The sequence below is a fragment of the Microtus oregoni genome, unplaced genomic scaffold, assembly GCF_018167655.1.
Source record: "Microtus oregoni isolate MIOR12 unplaced genomic scaffold, Mior012 000000F_ref0000247, whole genome shotgun sequence".
NCBI classification, from domain to species: Eukaryota; Metazoa; Chordata; class Mammalia; order Rodentia; family Cricetidae; genus Microtus; species Microtus oregoni.
Window position 1 is genome coordinate 10,890,971 of NW_024543059.1, and position 22,491 is coordinate 10,913,461.

At 38.1% G+C, this 22,491-nt stretch overlaps 1 protein-coding gene across 1 annotated transcript; it reads left to right on the plus strand.

Annotated features, from left to right (window-relative positions):
- Window positions 1–798: 798 nt before the first annotated feature.
- LOC121447809 (vomeronasal type-2 receptor 116-like) lies at window positions 799–21,287 on the plus strand. Its single transcript, XM_041651077.1, is given in 6 exon segments — window positions 799–992; window positions 4,664–4,943; window positions 5,313–6,113; window positions 6,818–7,045; window positions 16,580–16,701; window positions 20,366–21,287. Coding segments are annotated over 6 exon segments (2,547 nt in total).
- Window positions 21,288–22,491: the final 1,204 nt, after the last annotated feature.

A 22,491-nucleotide genomic window follows, 5' to 3' on the forward strand; every position in this document is an offset into this window, starting at 1 on the left:
ACATATTTGGGCCTCCACAACAAATCAGTGTCATAGATGAAGATCCATGTTGATGACAAAATACACATTATTGAGAACTGAGGTCTTAGTCATGTTTTAGGACTCTAATATGCAGTAACTTTCTAGCCTTGATATTCAGGTAGTATTGACCGGTTCTGGATTTGTAATCTTGACTGAATTTCTAACACATGTGACTGTGTGCATTAGCAGGCAGTCAGATGTGTGTGAATCATAAGGGTATGCGCCATTGACATAGGACAACACATATGCAATACTATTTCCAACCACGAACATTATTGTTCATATTGCCTGTATGTCTATAATGAGACCTCTCTAGGAATAGCTCTTCCTTACACTTCTATCTCAAAAACTGCTTTGAATATGTTATGGAATCCAAACATTCACATGGGAATTAGAGAACTTTTTTGACGAACAAGGCTTTTTAGCAAATTTTCCCAAGAGAAATCATGTCTGGAGCCTTCATGTGCACTGAAACAGATGGAACCATGACGGATATGGAGGGAAAGATAATTCTTGTAAACAAAACTATTATGCCTTTTTTGACACCTGAACATAGGAACTCAGATGCAGGGCCTCAGGCCAGGAATGCTAAAGAATCCCCAGAGATGAACAATGGGCTGAAAAACACTACAGAGAGAAGTACAGGCACTCTTTATTAGAAAGTGCAAAGATAAAAAGAGACACCTGGATATGGGCAGGCATAATTGATACATGGGTTTCTGTCTGACTCTTCATGCTGCACTTCCCTCACGCTCCTAACCTAGAGACTCGATAAAGATGCTCTCTTTGATCTTTGTCCTTTTGGTCCTGAATCTCTCCCTCGTTTTCTGCAGTTTAACTGATCCCAAGTGCTTCATGAGAATAAAAACGAACAACAAAGAGCAAGATATAGAGGAGCATTGTTTCTTTTCTATTTATACAGAGGATGGGCATGTGAAGAATAGCGATTTCACTGAGAATCTAAATTAGAAGTAAGTACATCTTTGATTCATTAATTGTGGTTAAGTATGGGAGATATTGTATTCTATGGGTACTGAGAGGCATAGTATTTGGTTGTAGAGATATGCATCTACTCCTATCTGGTGATTGAAGAAACCTCTCTAAAATCTACTGGACAAGACACCCATCTATAAATACAGCATAATATCATGAGGAAATACTTTTCCAGTAATGTTTGGTTCCACCTTGGTCTCTGGGTTATCCAGTCTCCAAGTCCTGGAAATTCAGACAGTGTAGGACATGGACTCCCTCTCGTGACCTGCAAGTCCTTTTAAACTATACATTGTTTGTCTACTCCCACAAATTCTGTGCTGCCATTGTCTGAGTGCATATTCCAGACAGGAATGATGAGATGTGGGACGATTTATCATTGGGTTAGGGTCTGGTATTATCTTACAGTCGCCTCCATGGTACCGTTGTTCACCAAAGAGACTAGAATATAGAAGAAAAGAATCATTGAAGGTCCCAGTTAAGCTCTCCATGTTCAATGAGCTTTGGGTCTGTTGTTTTGGGCAATACGGAGACAGTCTGTTTTCATAGAGCAAACTTCTGTCTTAACAACGTCCTGGGTTGTTTCTTGATCTCCATAGGAACCCATCAAGCAAAATTTCAAGCAAATACAACACAATTCCACAACTGGTAACCTTTTCTGGATACAAACAGGGCCTTTGTGCAATCCATATTCTACCTTATAGGGATTCCACAATAGAGTAATCCTGAAAGATATCAAGAAGTTTCCACTCTACCTTTCCCAAAGCAACCAAAAAGTGTTCCAGCTGTTAATCCCTGAACTCTCTCCTTCCATCCCTATACCCTGACCTTATCCTTTCCACTCCAATCACCAACCTGACCCCATTCAAGTCAAACTATTCTATTTCCCGTTCCCAAGGGAGAACCATGAGTTGTATAAATGGGTATTGAGGTAGATTCCCAACTTTCTGAAATACTGCCATAATTATTTTCACAGTAGCTGTACAAGTTTCACCTGCAACCACAAATGGAAGAGTATTTGCCTTGCCACACATCATTGCCAGAATGTTCTTTACTTAGCCATTCAGACACTTTGACACTTGAAATTGCAGGCTCTATTATTACATATTTACATAGCTTAAGATCAGAGAAGTGCAAGAAATTTAATTTTTCCTTATGTAAGAGTAATAAATAAAATGGTAAGGCAAATATATTCAATATAGATTCCTGTTTTTCTCTTTTGTTACCAATTAAAAGTAATGTCTTAATATAGAAACTGACTCATGGATGCATGCATTCCTCAGTTATAGAAAATTGTTATGTGGTCCTTGCCATATCCTTGATTTTCATAATATACATATATGTTCATTATAGACAGAGATAGTATCTCTGAGTTGAAAACAATGTTTCCAAACCAGTGTGTTCTCTTCTTCTTATATTCTGCCTATACAGCAGAGCTTACTTCATGGCTAATCAACATTTTTTATTCAGCAGTATATTATGCTGAATAAATATTTTATAATATTTTATGTTTCTATGTTTCTTATCAAGATTATTTACATAATTTCACAGTTGATATTAATACTCCATTGGATGTTTGCTTGGTAAAAAATATATTTATTATTCTGTTGCCTGCGACTCTGTCTGAAACGCGGTTTCTTTGCCATATAAAATCTTTGAAGTTTCATAAAATCCTACTAATTTATTGTTATTGTTTTGGGGCTGCAGGTCTTCTGTAAAAAAAAATTCTTACCACGCGGTGGAGGTGCACGCCTTTAATCCCAGCACTCGGGAGGCAGAGGCAGGCGGATCTCTGGGAGTTCGAGGCCAGCCTGGTCTACAAGAGCTAGTTCCGGGACGGGCACCAAAGCTACAGAGAAACCCTGTCTTGAAAAAAAAAATTCTTCTGCCTTACAAATGAATTAAAGACTGTTTCACTGCTTTCTATTTCATCAGAGTTAGTGTATCTGGTCTTAATCTGAGGTCCTCTATCCGTTTAGAGTTGAGTATTGTGAGGGGTGAGAGTTATAGATATTTTTGTGTTCTACTCCATGCAGCTACCCCTTTGGCTAATACCATTTATTGAAGATGCTTTTTATTTTTCCAGTGTGTATTCCTAGTTTTTTTTATCAAAAAGTAGTTGTCCATAGGTGTATGGACTTCTGTAGTGGTCCTCAATTCCATTCTATTAATCAACATTTTTTGTGAAAATATATTGCTGTTTTTTTTTAGAATCGCTATGTAGCACAGTGTAAGATTAGGAATAGTGGTATCCCCAATAATTATTTCAATATCTAGGATTGTTTAAGCTGTCCTGGGTTTTTTTTCTGTTCCCATATGAAGCTAAAAATTCTTTGAAGATGTAAAAGAGCTAATTTATAAACGATGTCCTATATTATTTGAAACATGAATTTTTAACAGAATGGTAATAATAGTGGGTTAATAAAGAACTCAATTTTAAAAGCACATATCAGTCTAAAATATAGAATGGCAAGGACCTAGAAAATGTGGAATAATTTCAGGTCTTTCTGAAAAAAAGAAAACGGTAAAAGATACAAGAATAATACACAGCACAAAAAAGTTCTTTAAGCATGAGAAACAGAAAAGTAGAGGGAGCATATATGATTCAGAATTAAGTACCAGCCACATGTGATATCTTGTTATTTGAACATTTACTATAGTCAGAAAGCAGTGCAGAAAATACAGTAAATGAGACAAAAACAAAAACAGTAATCCACCAAATGCTGAAATGGTACATTATTGTTAAATAAGATTATCAAACTATACAAAAATTATATCAAAGCAGTTAGACCAGTTAAATATGTAAATGAAAGGCAAAATCTAAAGTGAATATGTTAGAGTTGTAACATATCACAAGAAATATGAAAGGACTAGAATCCAACGACGAGTCTCTGATAACCATCTATGAACATAGGATGAAATACATCGGTACGATCTAAGGGTCCACGTGAGTGTACTGTTCATTCCTCTCAGAAAAAGCTGTAGTTATAACCAATCTTATATCATCCAATACTGCAAAGTCTCAAATAGAGAATAAAAGGAAAACTGTGTGGAAGCACCGAGGAAGAGTAATTATGATCATGCTCTTTGCGTTACCTATGAATATGCTAGAAACTTCAGAGCTTTTGACACAGAACAATTTGTCCACATGTTCTCTATGCCCATAACAACATCATGCCATTGGTCAGTACTGCCTCTGTGTAAAAGAGCATAAGTACCTTGATAGTAGATGATACAGATATATTTGGCAAATATGTTATGTATTAGAATTACAGTACACATGTATGAGCAGATTCAATGATGATCAATGTTCATCAATTCATGGAATTAATTCAATTCCATGGACTGCATAAAGACTCTCTCATGGTGTTCAGCAAAAAAAAAAGGATGAATCTATAGAAAACTTCAAAATGACAGAATCCCTTTGATAGAAAAAAAGAACGCACCAAGCCAAAGAAACAAACATAAAAAAATATGATCTTGATATTCCTCTCCATGTCTCACATCATATAGACCACAATACAAGGACTTGTGTATATCACCTTAGCAATGGGTCAAGAAAAGATAATTCAGTGCTGAACCCACACTGAGTGTAATTAAGATTATCATGTTTGGAACCTAATCTCTCGTGATTACTGTGCTCTGATCTCAGGTTGACACCTAACAACATCAACTTGATTTTCTCTCTTTATTTTGCCATGGAAGAAATCAATAGGAATCCTCAGATTTTACCCAACATTTCACTGCTAGCTACCATTAAATGTAATGTGTCTGTTGATCACATAACATCTATTTCATCTTCAAAAAGAAGTGAATACTTTCCTAACTACTACTGCTCAGAAAAGAGAAAATATATAATTACACTTACAGGTCCACGGTGGAGAGCATCTGCCATTTTTGGGGTCCTCCTCTACCTTTCTAGAACTCCAGAGGTAAGCCTGGGTGGATTAGTTTTAATGAAATATTTTCCCTTCGGGCTGATATTCTGGGTACAAATGGTGATGGGAAGACAGAGATTGGGTTTATGCATTTTCTGCTTCAGAAAGCATAAATACTCAAACTCTATGGGAAAAACTTTTTAAAAATTGGACATGGGAGGAAGCAAAAATGTGAAACATTTTTCAAAACTCTAAATCTATAATAGTTTAGACAATCACCAAAAAATTGATATGATTTTAATAATTAAATGAAAAATTCACAATTTCTAGCTCTCCCAGCATTTGCTTAGCACACATAGATCTTAGACTGAGTGTTATGCTTCCATCTTCTTTACACTGTTGCTTATGGTCTATGTCTTTCAGCTTTACTATGGGTATTTTCATCCTCACCTGAGTGTCCATGAAGAATTTCCTCATCTCTACCAGATATCACCCAAGGACACATCTCTAGCACTGGCCATGGTGTCCCTAGTGGTTCACTTCGGATGGAACTGGGTGGGAATGGTCATTTCAGATGAAGATCTTGGAACTCAGTTTCTTTCTGAATGGAGAGGAGTGATGCAAAGAAACATTGTCTGTATAGCATTTGTGGCGATTATCCCACTGAGTCAAGAGTTATACTTTAAAATGTTTATGAAGAATTATAACAAGGTCATGACATCGTCAGCAAAAGTAGTGATTGTTTATGGAGACAGAGATACTTATATGCCATTAAACTTTTGGATGTGGAAACCTCTAAAGATTCAGAGAATCTGGGTCAGTGTGTCAAAATTTGATATGTTCATAGAAGGAGATTTCATGCTTAACTCCCCCGATGGGATTCTCATTTTCTCTCATCAGCATTCTGAGATGTCTGGTTTTAAACAATTCCTGCAGACAGTGCGTCCTTTAAACTAGAGTGATGAAATTTCTCTTGTAAAACTATGGTGGACTTATTTTAAATGTTCTTTACCATCGTCTAATTGTAACAAACTGAAGAATTGTCCAACAAGAATCCTATTGAAATGGTTATTTAGGACACCGTTTGGAATATCCATGAGTGATACAGCTTATAACTTATACAATGCAGTGTATGCTGTGGCTCACATACTCCATGAGATGCTTCTGCAAGTAGACACATGGCCAAAGAATGCTGGTAAGAAGCTGGAACTTGACTCCTGGAAGGTAATGTGTCTTATACAGAAAGGCATGAATGTCACAGAGATGGTGTTCTTAAAAGAACCACAAGGTCCAAATCTATGCAAATAAGGAATCTTTTTCCTGAGTTCATATTTCTATTTACCTGGCACTGCATATAAGGCAGATCATGTTAGTGTCACAAAATATCATACAGTTAACACTGGCACCCAAGTCAGCATTATACAATCTTAGTCAAGAATTTTTTTTTCAGTGGTTTTAACCATATAATTTTTTACATATGAAAAGAAATATTTTCTCATGAAATCATTGAATGGCAATAATAAAATGACTCCCCTTTGATGTGATCAAAAAGTTTCTTATCAATGTAGTGAAATAAGATAATATAAATATAAAATGTCTTTACCATTTTTTACCAACTAAGGATTTCAATACCCTTGATCATGATTAAATAACACTGTTAGTAGAAAGAAGTTGAGAATGCGCAACTACATTTCAGGCATACAATTCAGATGTGCATGTTTTAAGGCATCAAGTCCAGCAAGAAATTTGTATTTTCAAAACATAGGGAATCTTTCCATATACATGGAATTTCTACTTTTTTATTACTAAGTACTTTTAATAAAGTTATATTTTAGGAGAGGCTAAGGAAAATGAGAGTCATTTAAATATTTTATTTTCCTTCCTAATATGTTAGTATAGTTGAGACTAAAATGATAAATGTATTTTAGATGTTCTATCTTCTGAAGAACATACGATTTGAAAATCCTGCTGGAGACCTTGTGACCATGAACCAGAAAGTAAAACTGGATACAGAATATGACATTTTCTACATCAGGGATTTTCCACCAAATTTTGGACTTAAGATGAAATTAGGAAAGTTTTCCAGTCATTTTCCAAATTATCAACAGTTGTATATGTCTGATGAAAAGATAGAATGGGCTACAGGTATTAGACAGGTGAGTTGTTCCTAATTCTAAGTATTTACGTGTGCCAAAAATATCTAAAATCGCAAGGTCTGCTCATGTTTCCTCATGGAATAAAGCATTTTATCATTTATTCATTTTCTGACTCCTTTCCAACACCCCCCCCCTCTCTCTCTCTCTCTCTCTCTCTCTCCCTCTTTCTCCGTCTCTCTTTCTCTTATTTAACAAAATATAAATGACCAAACATTTATATTTATTTTATAAAATAGTAAAATTTTATTCTATTTTTTATTGAAGATTGGTTCTTTTCTCATACAATATACTGATTATAGATCACTTTCTCAATTTCTCCATCTCTTTCCTCCTCTCCAGTTCTACTCCCTTTGTGTCTCTCAGTAGGAAATACAGGATTCTTAGATATAAAAAACAAACACAGTACAACTAAATACAAGAAAATCAAAGAGAAACTATTATATTGAATTTGGTCATTTCCACCCAACAGGAAGAAAAGTGTCCCATGAGTTAGAACAAGAATAGAGACCAATATCCTCACAGTGAGGTGTCTCACCAAAACTCAAACATAATATTTTAATATATATGCAGAGGCTCTGTTACAGACCCAGGCAGGCCCTGTATTTCTTGCTTCAGTCCTTTTAGCTACATGTGTCTTCCTTCGTGATTCAGAAAGTCTGCTCCTGTTATCCTCTATCTCCTCTGGCTCTGAGAAGTTTTCTGTTTCCACGTCTACAGGATTCCTTGAACTCAAAGGGGAGAAATCTGGGGGAGACTTCCAACTTAGACCCTCCACATACTACATGGCTGTGGTTTCTGCATCAGTTCCGAATTCCTGATCGAGGAAATTTATTTACTGATGACTGGTTGAGGGACTGATCTGGTAATATAACAAAACATCATTAAGAATCATGTTACATGAGTATTTGTTCTCTGTTCTTTCGAGTCTTCGGCTCATAGTTCCCCAAGCTGTGTGAGGTATGAATTACTTCCCATGGAGTGGATAAAGGTCAAACCAAACATTGGTTGTCTACTCTTATGAATTCTGTGCCACTATGACCCCGCCATATTTGTTGGTAAGACAGATTTTAGGTCAAATGTTTTGTAGGCTGGTTTGTCCTTTGTGTATATACCCCAAAGCTGTATGGCTGGTCTAGAGATGGACTTGGTCTCATCTTTCTGGGAAACTCACGTTTTGTTTTCCATGCTGTATATATAATTAGCACTCTCACCAGCAGTGGAGGGGTGTTCCTCTGTTCCACATCCTCACGAGCATGAGATATTACTTGTGCTATTAAATTTAGCTAATCTGAAAGGTATAGGATGAATCTCAAAGTAGTTCTGATTGACTTTTCCTGATAGAAAAGGATATTGAACATTTATTTAAGTGTTTCACAGCCATTTGAGATTCTTTTTTTTTCCAGTTTTTTTTATTGAGAAAAGGAGAAAAAAAAAATAAGTTTCCACCTCCTCCCAGCCTCCCATTTCCCTCCCCGTCCTCCCACCATTCTCCCCCTCCTCCCACCTTTCTCCCCCTCCCCCACTACTCTCCCCCTCCCTCTCCAGTCCAAAGAGCAGTCAGGGTTCCCTGCCCTGTGGTAAGTCCTAGGTCCTCCCCTCTAAGTCCATTCCTAGGAAGGTGAACATACAAATTGGCTAGACTCCCACAAAGCCAGCACATTACGTAGGTTCAAAACCCCGTGCCATTGTCCTTGGCTTCTCATCAGCCCTCATTGTTCGCCATGTTCAGAGAGTCCAGTTTTATCCCATGCTTTTTCAGTCACAGTCCAGCTGGCCTTGGTGAGCTCCCAATAGATCAGCTCTCCACTGTCTCAGTGGGTGGGTGCACCCCTCGTGGTCCCGACTTCTTTGCTCATGTTCTCCCTCCTTCTGCTCCTCATTGGGACCTTTGGAGCTCAGTCCAGTGCTCCAGTGTGGGTCTCTGTCTCTATCTCCATCCATCACCAGATGAAGGTTCTATGATGATATGCAAGATATTCGTGAGTATTGCTATAGGATAGGGTCATTTCAGGTTCCGAATCCTCAGCTGCCCAAGGAACTAACTGGAGACCTCGGCTTGGGCATCTGGGAGCCACTCTAGGTTCAAGTCTCTTGCCAACTCTAAGGTGGTTCCCTTAACTAAGAATTGTGCTTCCGTGCTCCCCTATCTAACCTTCCTTTATCCCAATTCTCCTTTTTCCCCAAGTTCCCCCCATTCTCCCCTTCTCCCTTTTCTCTCCCCATCTCCCCTTACCCCCATCCAACCCCACCCCCAAGATCTCAATTTTCTCCCCGGCAATTTTGTCTACTTCCCATAGCCAAGAGGATAACTATATGTTTTTTTTTTTTGGTTCACCTTCTTACTTAGCTTCTTTGGGATCACCAATTGTAGACTCCGTGACCCTTGTTTATGGCTAGAAACCAATTATGAGTGAGTACATCCCATATTCAGCTTTTTGGGTCTGGGTTACCTCACTCAGGATAGTGTTTTCTATTTCCATCCATTTGCACGCAAAACTTGAGAAGGAATTGTTTTTTACCGCAGCGTAGTACTCTGATGTGTAGATATTCCACACTTTCTTCATCCATTCTTCCATTGAAGGGCATCTAGGTCGTTTTCAGGTTCTGGCGATTACATATAACACTGCTATGAACAAAGTTGAACAAATGCTCTTGTCACATGATAGGACATCTCTTGGGTATATTCCCAGGAGTGGTATTCCTGGATCCAGGGGTAGGTTGATCCCGAATTTCCTGAGAAACCGAAACACCGATTTCCAAAGTGGTTGCACAAGATTGCATTTCCACCAGCAATGGATGAGGGTACCCCTTCCTCCACAGCCTCTCCAGCAATGGCTATCATTGGAGTTTTTTATTTTAGCCATTCTGACAGGTGTAAGATGATATCTCAAAGTTGTTTTGATTTGCATTTCCCTGATCGCTAAGGAGGTTGAGCATGACCTTAAGTGTCCTTTGGCCATTTGAACTTCCTCTGCTGAGAATTCTCTATTCAGTTCAGTGCCCCATTTTTTAATTGGGTTAATTAGCATTTTAAAGTCTAGTTTCTTGAGTTCTCTATATATTTTGGAGATCAGACCTTTGTCTGTTGCGGGGTTGATGAAGATCTTCTCCCAGTCAGTAGGTTGCCTTTTTGTCTTGGTGACAGTGTCCTTTGCTTTAGAGAAGCTTCTCAGTTTTAGTAGGTCCCATTTATTCTATGTTGCCCTTAATGTCTGTGCTGTTGGGGTTACACATAGGACGCGATATCCTGTGCCCATCTCCTGTAGGGTACTTCTAACTTTCTCTTCTATCAGGTTCAATGTGTTGTGACTGATAGTGAGGTCTTTAATCCATTTGGACTTGAGTTTTGTGCATGGTGATAGATATGGGTCTATTTTCATTCTTCTACAGTTTGACATCCAGTTATGCCAGCACCATTTGTTGAAGATGCTTTCTTTCTTCCATTGTATACTTTTGGGTCCTTTATCAAAAATGAGGTGTTCATAGGTTTGTGGGTCAAAATTCGGGTCTTCTATACGATTCCATTGGTCGACTTCTCTGTTTTTATGCCAGTACCACACTGTTTTCATCACTGTAGCTCTGTAATAGAGTTTGAAGTCAGGGATGGTAATGCCTCCAGACAATCCATTATTGTATAGGATTGTTTTGGCTATCCTGGGTTTGTTGTTTTTCCATATAAAGTTGATTATTGTCCTCTTAAGATCTGTGAAGAATTTTGAAGGGACCTTGTTGGGGATTGCATTGAATCTATAAATTGCCTTTGGAAGAATTGCCATTTTTACTATGTTGATCCTCCCAATACAAGAGCAAGGGAAGTCCATCCATTTTCTGGTATCCTCCTCAATTTCTTTCTTCAATGCCTTAAAGTTCTTGTCAAATAGATCTTTCACTTCCTTGGTTAGAGTTACCCCAAGATATTTCATGCTGTTTGTGGTTATCGTGAAAGGTGAAGCTTCTCTGATTTCCCTGTCTGCTTCCATATCCTTTGTGTATAAGAGGGCGACTGATTTTTTGGAGTTGATCTTGTATCCTGCCACATTACTAAAGGTGTTTATCAGCTGTAAAAGTTCTTTGGTGGAGTTTCGGGGGTCGCTTATGTACACTATCATATCATCTGCAAATAACGAAAGTTTCACTTCTTCCTTTCCAATTCGAATACCCTTGATCCTATTATGTTGTCGTATTGCTATTGCTAGAACTTCAAGCACTATATTGACGAGGTATGGCGAGAGTAGACAGCCTTTTCGTATTCCTGATTTTAGTGGGATGGCTTTAAGTTTCTCTCCATTTAATTTGATGTTAGCTGTCGGCTTGCTGTATATAGCTTTTATTATATTTAGGTATTACCCTTGTATCCCTAATCTCTCCAATACTTTTATCATAAAGGGATGTTGAATTTTGTCAAATGCTTTTTCAACATCTAATGAAATGATCAAGGTTTTTTTCTTTCAGTTTATTTATATGCTGGATTACATTGATAGATTTTTGTATGTTGAACCAGCCCTGCATTCCTGGGATGAAGCCTACATGATCATAATGGATAATTTTTCTAATGTGTTCTTGAATACGGTTTTCCAGTATTTTGTTTAGGATTCTTGCATAGATGTTCATGAGTGAGATTGGTCTATAATTTTCTTTCTTGGTTGAGTCTTTGTGCGGTTTTGGTATCAGGGTAACTGTAGCTTCATAAAAGGAATTTGGCAATGACTCTTCTGATTCTATATTGTGAAATACATTAAGGAGTATAGGTATTAGTTCTTCTTGGAAGTTCTGAAAGAATTCTGCATTGAAGCCATCTGGTCCTGGGCTTTTTTTGGTAGGGAGGTTTTTGATAACCTCTTCTAATTCATCACGACTAACAGGTCTATTTAGATTGTTCACCTGGTCCTGTTTTAACTTTGGTATATGGTATTTATCTAAAAAAGTGTCCATTTCCTTTACATTTTCCAGTTTTGTGGCATATAGGCTTTTGTAGTAAGATCTAATGATTCTCTGAATTTCCTCTGTGCCTAGGGTTATGTCCCCCTTTTCATTTCTAACCTTATTAATTTGCAAATTCTCTTTCTGCCGTTTGATTAGTTTGGATAGGGGTTTATCAATCTTGTTGATTTTCTCCAGCAACCAGCTTTTTGTTTCATTTGATTCTTTGTATTGTTTTCTGTGTTTCTATTTTGTTGATTTCAGCCCTCAGTTTGATTATTTCCAGTCTTCTACTCCTCCTAGGTGAGTCTGCTTCTTTTTTTTCTAGAGCTTTCAGGTGAGCTGCTAAGTCTCCAATGTGAGCTTTCTCTGTTTTCTTTAAGTGGGCACTTAGTGCTATGAACTTTCCTCTTAGGACTGCTTTTATAGTGTCCCATAAGTTTGAGTATGTTGTTTCTTTATTTTCATTGAATTCCAGGAAGACTTTAATTTCTTTCTTAATTTCTTCCTTAATCCAGGTATGGTTCAGTAGTTGACTGTTCAGTTTCCATGAATTTGTAGGCTTTCTGGGGGTAGATTGTTGTTGAATTCTAACTTTAATCCATGGTGATCTGATAAGACACAGGTGGTTACTCATATTTTTTTGTAACTGTGTAAGTTAGCTTTGTTACCGAGTATGTGGTCAATTTCCGAGAAGGTTCCATGAGCTGCAGAGAAGAAGGTATATTCTTTCCTATTTGGGTGGAATGTTCTATAGATGTCTGTTAAGTCCATTTGATTCATTACCTCCATTAATTCTCTTATTTCTCTGTTAGGTTTCTGTCTGATTGACCTGTCCATTGGTGAGAGAGGAGTGTTGAAGTCTCCTACTATTAGTGTGTGCGGTTTGATGGCTGCCTTGAGTTTTTGCAATGTTTCTTTTATGTACGTGGGTGCTTTTATATTAGGGGCATAGATGTTCAGGATTGAGACTTCATCCTGATAAACTGTTCCTGTTATGAGTATAAAATGCCCCTCTCCATCTCTTCTGATTGATTTAAGTTTGAAGTCTGCTTTGTTAGAGATTAGTATGGCCACACCTGCTTGTTTCTTAGGTCCATTTGCTTGATAAGCCTCTTCCCAGCCCTTTATTCTGAGTAGGTGCCTGTCTTTGTGGTTGAGGTGTGTTTCTTGTAAACAGCAGAATGTTGGATCCTGTTTTCGTATCCAATCTCTTAGCCTGTGCCTTTTAATAGGTGAGTTGAGTCCATTGACATTAAGTGATATTAATGACCAGTGGTTGTTAACTCCGGTCATTTTTTTAGTCGTAGAGTTTGTGTGTTTCCCTTCTTTGATTTGTGTGGGTGAAGGGTCTCTAGATGTCTGACTTATTGTGGTCATTGTTGGACTCCTTGGTTAGTGATTTTCCTTCTATTACTTTCTGTAAGGCTGGATTTGTGGCTGCGTATTGTTTAATTTTGTTTTTATCCTGGAAAATTTTATTTTCTCCATTTATAGTGAATGAAAGCTTGGCTGGGTATAGTAATCTGGGCTTGCATCCATGGTCTTTCAGTTTCTGCAGTACATCTATCCAGGACCTTCTGGCTTTCATGGTTTCCATGGAGAAGTCAGGTGTAAGTCTGATAGGTTTACCTTTATAAGTAATTTGGCCTTTTTCCTTTGCAGCTCTTAATATTCTTTCCTTATTCTGTATGCTTTGTGTTTTGATAATTATATGGCAAGGGGATTTTTTTTTTCATCCAACCTATTCGGTGTTCTGTATGCTTCTTGAACCTTCATCGGTATATCTTTCTTTAGGTTGGGATAGTTTTCTTCTATAATTTTATTAAATATATTTTCTGGACCATTGAGCTGCACTTCTTCTCCTTCTTCTACTCCTATTATTCTTTCGTTTGGCCTTTTTATTGTGTCCCATATTTCCTGAATATTTTGTGATGAGAGTTTGTTGGACTTGCTGTTTTCCTTGATCAGTGTGTTTATTTTCTCTATGGTATCTTCAGAATCTGAGATCCTTTCTTCTAACTCTTGTATTGTGTTGGTTATGCTTGTTTCTGAAGACTCTGTTTGTTTACTTAAATTTTCCATGTCCAGTCGGCCCTCTGTGTGTGTTTTCTTCTTTGCCTCCAATTCAGTTTTTAAGTCTTGAACTGTTTCCATTATCTGTTTGATTGTTTTTCCTTGGTTTTCTAGGGTATCATTCACTGATTTATTCAATTCTTCAAACTGTCTGTTATATTTCTCATCCATTTCTATAAGGGCATTTTTTACATGCTGTTTAGGGGAATCAATCACTTTCATGAAGTCAATCTTTTCTACTTCTTCTTGATTAAGGTGTTCATGTCCTCCTGTTGTGAGGTCGCTGGTTTCTGGTGGCTTCATGTAGCTTTTCAGCTTGTTGGGCAAATTCTTGCCTTGGCGTCTGCCCATCTCTTCTTCCAAATGCTCCCTTATGGATCTTCTTTTACCGGATCAAGTCTCCTTACCTACCCAACTCTGGCTCTCCCCAACGTTGGCTCTCCTGGTGCTGAGAGATCAGGTCTCCATGCTGGTTGGGCAGGTCACAAAGAAAGCGCCGACCCTGCTTGGTGCAGGCACGCAATAGAAACAAAGGGACTCCCGCCCACTTGGGTGCCCCGAGGATTCGGACCCAGTGCCCAGACAGTCTGGGCTGGGTGATGTTATGTGCTGAAAGAGGACAGTGGGACAGAAGTGGGGAGGGTTCTGGATGGGAGCTGGGTGGGCTAGGAAGAAAGAGGCGGTATGCAGGGAGTGGAGGCCCTGCAGAGAGCCAAAGAAGGATAGGGGGCCAAGGAACCTCTGAGCTCCCCTTCCCAGGCTGGTGCCACAGGGCCAGAAACTCACCCCAACGCTGTCTCTCCTGGCGCCGAGAGATCAGGCCTCCGTGCTGGTGGGCAGGTCGCAAACAAAGCGCCTACCTGGCTTGGTGCAGGCAGGCAATAGAAACAAAGGGACTCCCGCCCGCTTGGGTGCCCATTTGAGATTCTGTATGGGAATTCTTTGTTTAAATCTATTTCACAATTTTAAATCAAATTTCTGTTATTTTATTGATTTTCTTTTTAATTTCAATATTAGTCCTCTTTGACATCTCAAGTTGATATTAAAACCCTTTTTTAAATTCTATAGACTTTCTTCTGTCTTACTGAAGATGGATTTTTTCCTTATATCAATGTTTTAGTTTAAAAAGTCCCATTTATTGTTAATCTTAATCCTACATTTTCAGTGTTCTATTTAGAAGTCATCTCATTTGCCAATGCATCCAAGGATGCTCCTCATTTTCTCTTCTTTCAGGTTCATGGTATCCGGCTTGATGTTGAGGTCTTTGATCCACCTAGACTTGAAATTTGTTCTGGGATAAGAATGGCTCTATTTGCGTTTGGGTGCATGAAGACATCAAAGTGGACCAACACCTTTTGTTTAAGATATTGTCTCATTTCCTGTGTTTTTATGGCTTCTCTATCAAAACATAGGTCTGAACTTATGTCTGATCCTCAGTTAAATTTCACCAATCAGCATTCTGTTTTTATGCCAATAACATATGGTTTTAATTATTGATACTCTGTAGAATAACTTGAAATCATGGATGGTGATACTTTTTCAGCTTTTTTTGTAATTCAAGATTGGGTTAGGTCTCTTGAGGTTATTATTCATTCACGTGAGGTTGAGACTTGTCCTTTCAAGGTTTGTAAAGAATTGTGTTAGAATTTCTATTGGGAATGCATTGAAAATTTAGATTGTTCTTGTAGGATGTCCACTTTTACTATGTTAACCTTGCCAATCCATGAGCATGGGAGCACTTTCCATCTTCTGAATTTGTCTTCAGTTGCTTCCTCCAAAGATTGAAGTTTTTTTTAATATTTATTTATTTATTATGTATACAATATTCTGTCTGTGTGTATGTCTGCAGGCCAGAACAGGGCACCAGACCTCATTACCGATGGTTGTCAGCCATCATGTGGTGGCCGGAAATTGAACTCAGGACCTTTAGAAGAACAGACAATGCTCTTAAATACTGAGCCATCTCTAGCCCTTGAAGTTTTTATCACAGAAAAATTTCCTTTTTTTGCTTAGAGTTTACTCAAGATATATTATACTATTATGAAGATATTGTGAAAAGTGTTGTTCCCGAGTACTTTCTGCTCAACATTTGTATCCATGAGAGATATTTTTAAGTTAATATTGTATGTAGCCACTTACATAATATTGTATGTAGGTGAAAATATTTATTATCTGTACGGGTTCCCTGGTGGACTTTTTAATGCAATCTTTTTAGCAAGGCATACCTGTATAGTTGAGGACTGGGATATAGGAATTAATTAGCAAATGGAGGTTAGAAAGCAATGGTCTCTGAGATCCAAGGCAGGTGTGGAAAGGGGGAGTAAGGTTGCAACAGGTGTTCTAGTGCAGCGCTAGGAGAATCCTGTGGAACTGCTTCTGGGGAAAAAGAGACACAGAAAAGACATGAAAATTATGTTTCATAATAATATACATGTCTGTAAAAGGGTTTTTTTTTTCAGTTACTCCACACCGTCAATCACTGCTGCTTTTCCCATATGCGTTAAACTCAATTTGTAAAATGTATGTGATTTACCATAGACTCCGCCCTCGATATGCAGTATGCCTTGCTGTCCAGGACTAAGAAAATTCCCTCAAGAGGGGAGGGCTATCTGCTGTTTTGATTGCAACCCGTGTCCTGAAAATGAAATTTCAAACATGACAATTAAGAATACACTTTACCAAAATAATCAACAGATTGTTTACATTCTGCATTATTTATACAATTCTCAAAGAGACCTTCAGGGGTAAGGAACACTCATTACAAAGTTAGAAAAATAATAACACTACAATTTGGAAAACTATATTGCCTATATTAAATATACTGCTCATGAACTTTATTTTTCTCTCATCATTCTAGAAGCAGGGAAGTATTTTTCCTTAATCATTTCTTTTGAGTAATAAGCATTACTATAGCATGTCATCTTCATCCTAGAATTCAGCATATTGCATTAAATTATATCTACTTTCCACTTTTATTAAGGATATAGTTGCTACGCATCAGCCTTACTTAGGGTTTCTATTGCTGTGAAAAGACCGTAACGATGGAAAATCTGATAAAGGAAAACCCAAAATTGGGATGGCTTACAGTTCAGAAGTTTAGTCCAGGGGTAAGTTGATCCCGAATTTCCTGGGAAACCGCCACACTGCTTTCCAGAGTGGTTGCACAAGTTTGCATTCCCACCAGCAATGGATGAGTGTACCCCTTTCTCCACAACCTCTCCAGCAAAGGCTATCATTGGTGTTTTTTATTTTAGCCATTCTGACAGGTATAAGATAGTATCTTAAAGTTGTCTTGATTTGCATTTCCCTGATCGCTAAGGAAGTTGAGCATGACCTTAAGTGTCTTTTGGCCATTTGAAGTGCTTCTGTTGAGAATTCTCTGTTCAGCTCAGTGCCCCATTTTATAATTGGGTTGATTAGCCTTTTACGGTCTAGCAATACCACTTTTGGGAATATACCCAAGAGAGGCCCTATCATACAACAAAAGTATATGCTCAACTATGTTCATAGCAGCATTGTTTGTAATAGCCAGATCCTGGAAACAACCTAGATTCCCTTCAATGGAAGAATGGATGAAGAAAGTATGGAATATAAACATATTAGAGTATTACTCAGCAGTAAAAAACAAGGACTTCTTGAATTTTGCATACAAAACGTTGGAAATAGAAAACACTATCCAGAGTGAGGTAAGCCAGACCCAAAAAGAAGAACATGGGATGTACTCACTCATATTTGGTTTCCAGCCATAAATAAAGGACATTGAGCTTATAATTCGTGATCCTAGAGAAGCTAAATAAGAAGGTGAATCCAAAGACAAACATATAGGCATCCTCAAGAATATTAACCTTCATCAGGAGATGGAACGAGACAGAGACAGAGATCCACATTGGAGCACTAGACAGAAATCTTAAGGTCCATATCAGGAGCCGAAGGAGAGGGAGCACGAGCAAGGAACTCAGGACCGCGAGGGGTGCACCCACACACTGAGACAATGGGGATGTTCTATCGGGAATTTACCAAGGCCAGCTGGCCTGGGTCTGAAAAAGCCTGGGATAAAACCGGACATGCTGAACATAGTGGACTATGAGGACTACTGAGAACTCATGAACAATGGCAATGGGTTTTTGATCCTACTGGACGTACTGGCTTTGGGGGAGCCTAGGCAGTTTGGATGCTCACCTTACTAAACCTGGATAAAGGTGGGCGGTCCTTGGACTTCCCACAGGTCAGGGAACCCTGATTGCTCTTCGAGCTGATGAGGGAGAGGGACTTGATGGGGGGAGGGGGAGGGAAATGAGAGGCGGTGGCGGGGAGGAATCATAAATCCTTAATAAATAAATAAATTAAAAAAAAGAAGTTTAATCCATTGGCATCATGTTAGGACATGAAACCATGCAGGCAGACATGGTGCTGGGTAGGACATAATATTCAAGAAGAAGCTGAGACTTCTTCATTTTGATCTGAAGGTAACAGGAAGTGAGTTGGGTATCACACTGAGCTAGGTGAAAGGAGAGCTCAAAGCCCACTCCTCAGTGACACAGCTCCACCACCAAGTCCACAACTACTCCAAAAACCCATCCTTCTCACAAGTGCCACTTTCTATGAGATTTTGGGGCCAGTTGTATTCAAACTACCACAGCATCCATATTTTCCAATGCTAATCAATGTCTCTGGCAAGAAATGAATGCTTGGTACTGTTGTATCATGCTTTAGAAACATGTGTTTTTATCATGGGCTATGGTAGATCAGTAAAGCTATTGGTAAGATTCATTTTCATTATATCCTAGTACACACATGCGTTTGGATGCCAAAATTTTGATCTCTGAATTAAACTTTCTATTGAAATGACCATAACATGTATTCATGGACAATATTCATTTAAGAGTTATACCAGAATGCAAATAGTTTCATATGATTTGGACACAAGGATTGTAAAGATAAAGTACATAATTTAAATCACACAAAATATTAAACATACTTGGTTACAGAAACCAGTGAAATATTCAAGAATATAAACCACGTGCATAGAAGAAAGCATAAAAAATAAATTAATAAAATATATTGATTCCAATGATTCTGTAGCATATATAAGAAGTTGAATTAAAATATAAGTGTAGTGAATTTTGTGTTGATTGAATACACGGATGCTAAACCAAATACTATTAAACTACCCCTTGTTCCTATACGTATTTCTAAAGGCTTCAATATATGTATTTTATAATACATTATAATTTTCAAATGATTAGATAGAGTTGAAGTATTTTGATACTTTATTCACTAGTTTAGGAAACACTGTTTTTCACAGAGAGAATATAGAAACAGGAAGAGAATGTATACCCATCAATTTAGTGACTCATTAATGTTAAGACACCATCACTTCCAGTTTGATCCACTGACTAATGTAATTGGAGAAAACGGAGTATATTACCCTGTAAATTACACAGACACAGCTGGAAGGAAGGTCTCAGCCCCTACGCATTATTATCTTTCAAAATTATGTCCTTGAGATATGGAAAATTATCTTGAGGATAATGCTTCTCGATGACATCTACAATGCTGGGAATATTGTGTAGTTGAATCTCACAGAAATCAGCAAAACTGGCAAATAATATGCCTTACCAAAATTAATGTATTGAAACATAAACCAAAGGTGATCTTTTGCCATGTAGAGAATTTAGGTGGTAACTTGTTCATGCTATCTCTGCCTTGCTTGACATTATCAGTGCCTTTTTTGCTTGCTTTTATGACTGAACTTTTTGTTATCCAAATATCATCTGTTAGTGTGCTCTTCTCTGTGGAAGACAATCTCTCCCATTTTCAGTATTCCTTAGTTGCCTGTAGTTCTCTGCATAGGGCTTTTGTCTGATGCTCTTTCTCCCACTCACTTTTCATGTCTCTTGTTCTTGTCCTTGGTCAGGACCAAACATGAGGTTCAGAAAGCTACCATAACAGGCATAGAAACTGCTTATTCTAAGTTTTTGTTCTGCATAATATACAAAATTATGAATAGCAACAGTGTGATTCCATGATTAATCTTATTGAAATATGCTGTTGCAGAAACATGTATATGATATAACAGCACTTCATTATTTGGGAAAACATATTTAAGACTCTTGAGTCTTTAAGATATATAGGAACAAAGCCTTTCATAAAAATGATAATCTTTTAAAATTCAGATTAAATCATATGAATGAGCCACATTTAAATATTCTTATACAGAAAGAGGTAATAATAGTTTAGCTATGATTTTCCAAGGCATTAGTTTAGCATAACTAGTCCATCATAGAGAAAAAGGAAAATTGATAATAATGCCCTTCCTCTACTAGATATGGATGAATGTGTGAAGTGCCCACATGATCAGTATGCCAACAAAGATCAAACTCACTGCCTCCAAAAAGTTGTGAGTTTTCTGGCCTATGAAGATCCCTTGGGAATGTCTCTGACCTGCGTGGCTCTATGCTTCTCAGCACTTACAGCTTCTGTACTGTATGTCGTCTTGAAGCACCAGGACACGCCCATTGTCAAGGCAAATAACAGAGCTCTCAGCTATGTCCTACTCATCTCCCTCATCTTTTGCTTTCTCTGTCCCTTGCTCTACATTGGCCATCCAGACACACCCACCTGTATAATGCAGCAGACCACATTTGCAATTGTGTTCACTGTGGCCACCTCTACTGTCTTGGCAAAGACGATTACTGTAGTGTTGGCATTCAAGGTCACTGCTCCAGAAAGAAGGATGAGGTCACTGCTCATATCAGGGGCACCTAATTTCATCATCCCCATATGCGCTGTGATTCAAATGATTCTCTGTGGAATCTGGTTAGGAACTTCTCCTCCGTTTGTTAATACTGATGTGCACATGGAACACGGCCACATCATTATTGTTTGCAACAAAGGATCAGTAATTTTCTTCTACTTTGTCCTGGGATACCTGGGGTCTCTCTCCCTAGCGAGTTTCGTTGTAGCTTTCCTGGCTAGGAATCTACCGGACACATTCAATGAAGCAAAGTTCCTGACGTTCAGCATGCTGGTGTTCTGTAGTGTTTGGATCACCTTCCTCACTGTCTACCACAGCACCAAAGGCAAGGCTCTGGTGGCTGTGGAGGTCTTCTGTATCTTGGCCTCAAGTGCAGGACTATTTCTTTGCATTTTTGCTCCAAAATGCTACATTATTTTGTTAAGACCACAGATAAATTCTTTTCACAAGTTCAGAGTCACAAATGATAAAGCTAAATATGTTCATTAAATTCATGTAGCTTATTTAAAACTGCAGAAACAGCCACAAGATGACAAAGTTGCTATCTATTCCTTAAATATTGCCAACAGATGATAATTCTTCTTGTAAAATGTAGAAATAAGCTGTGTAATAAAGTTTTAACCTGTGAGATCAGTTCTATGGACCAAACCTTATGACCAGCCTTTTCTTATTGTCATATTTGAGGGAGTGTGTGCTTCTCAATAACTTTGGACTAAAATGTTTGGACAATATTGGAATTCTTAAGATCAGCTAACCTAGATGGTCTATTAAGTGACCTAAATAGGAAGATCTTCTAGTATCTTAGATTAGAGATAGAGGAGAGGCAAAAGTAATACGGATTCATAATGTCTCATCTCATCTCAGAGTTGTTCCCATGCAGTGAGATCAGCATACATGCCAGCAGTCCCGGAATATTCCCTGGGTTCCACCCTCATGTCTGCAGCCAAGATCCTCATTATTTCTCCCCTGATCAAATCTGATCTTTATCAATTTATACAAGAATGTATAGCTTTTCGTTTCCTGTGGAAACCTAAGTACAATTTCTCCCCAAATGTAACACATTTCCTGATTTCCATTCTGAAGACAAGACATCCCTAAGGTATGTAAGGTGGTTTAATTCAGGAGTTCTGTTTACAATCCAAAGTCTCCCAACAGCTGCCTTTCTCTGATCATTAGCATTCAATATCAACAAAGTAATATATGAGTTCTAAACTCCCCGTGTTATAATGTTTCCCATTCTCATGTTTCTTAATTTTTATATTACTTACTCTTTCTTTGAAAACTTTATTGTTTTTAAAGTATTTATTTGTCTCTCTGTCATCTATACCCATTTTCTTTCCTTTGTTCAGCACCTAAGCACCTGTTTAGGCATAGTGTACCTTTTTAAAGGTTGACTTGTCTGATTCTGACTTTCTGCAGTGATTTCTGATCCCATAAGCCAAAACTTAAAGATTCAATCCTTCCACTATATGGTTCTTTGCTGGAAGCTGGCCTCCAGCCCACAGGCAGTGACCAGGAGCTGTACTTCTATAGAGCAAGAATTGGCTAACTGAGAGATTGAAGTACTAGGAAATCATACCCAAAACTTTCTTGGCATTTTAGGCTATATTTTCCTATTGAAGTACCATGCTCACATTAAATGTAGTAAGCTTACTGTTCAGACTGCCTTTGGATCACCAGCCTCTGAATAATT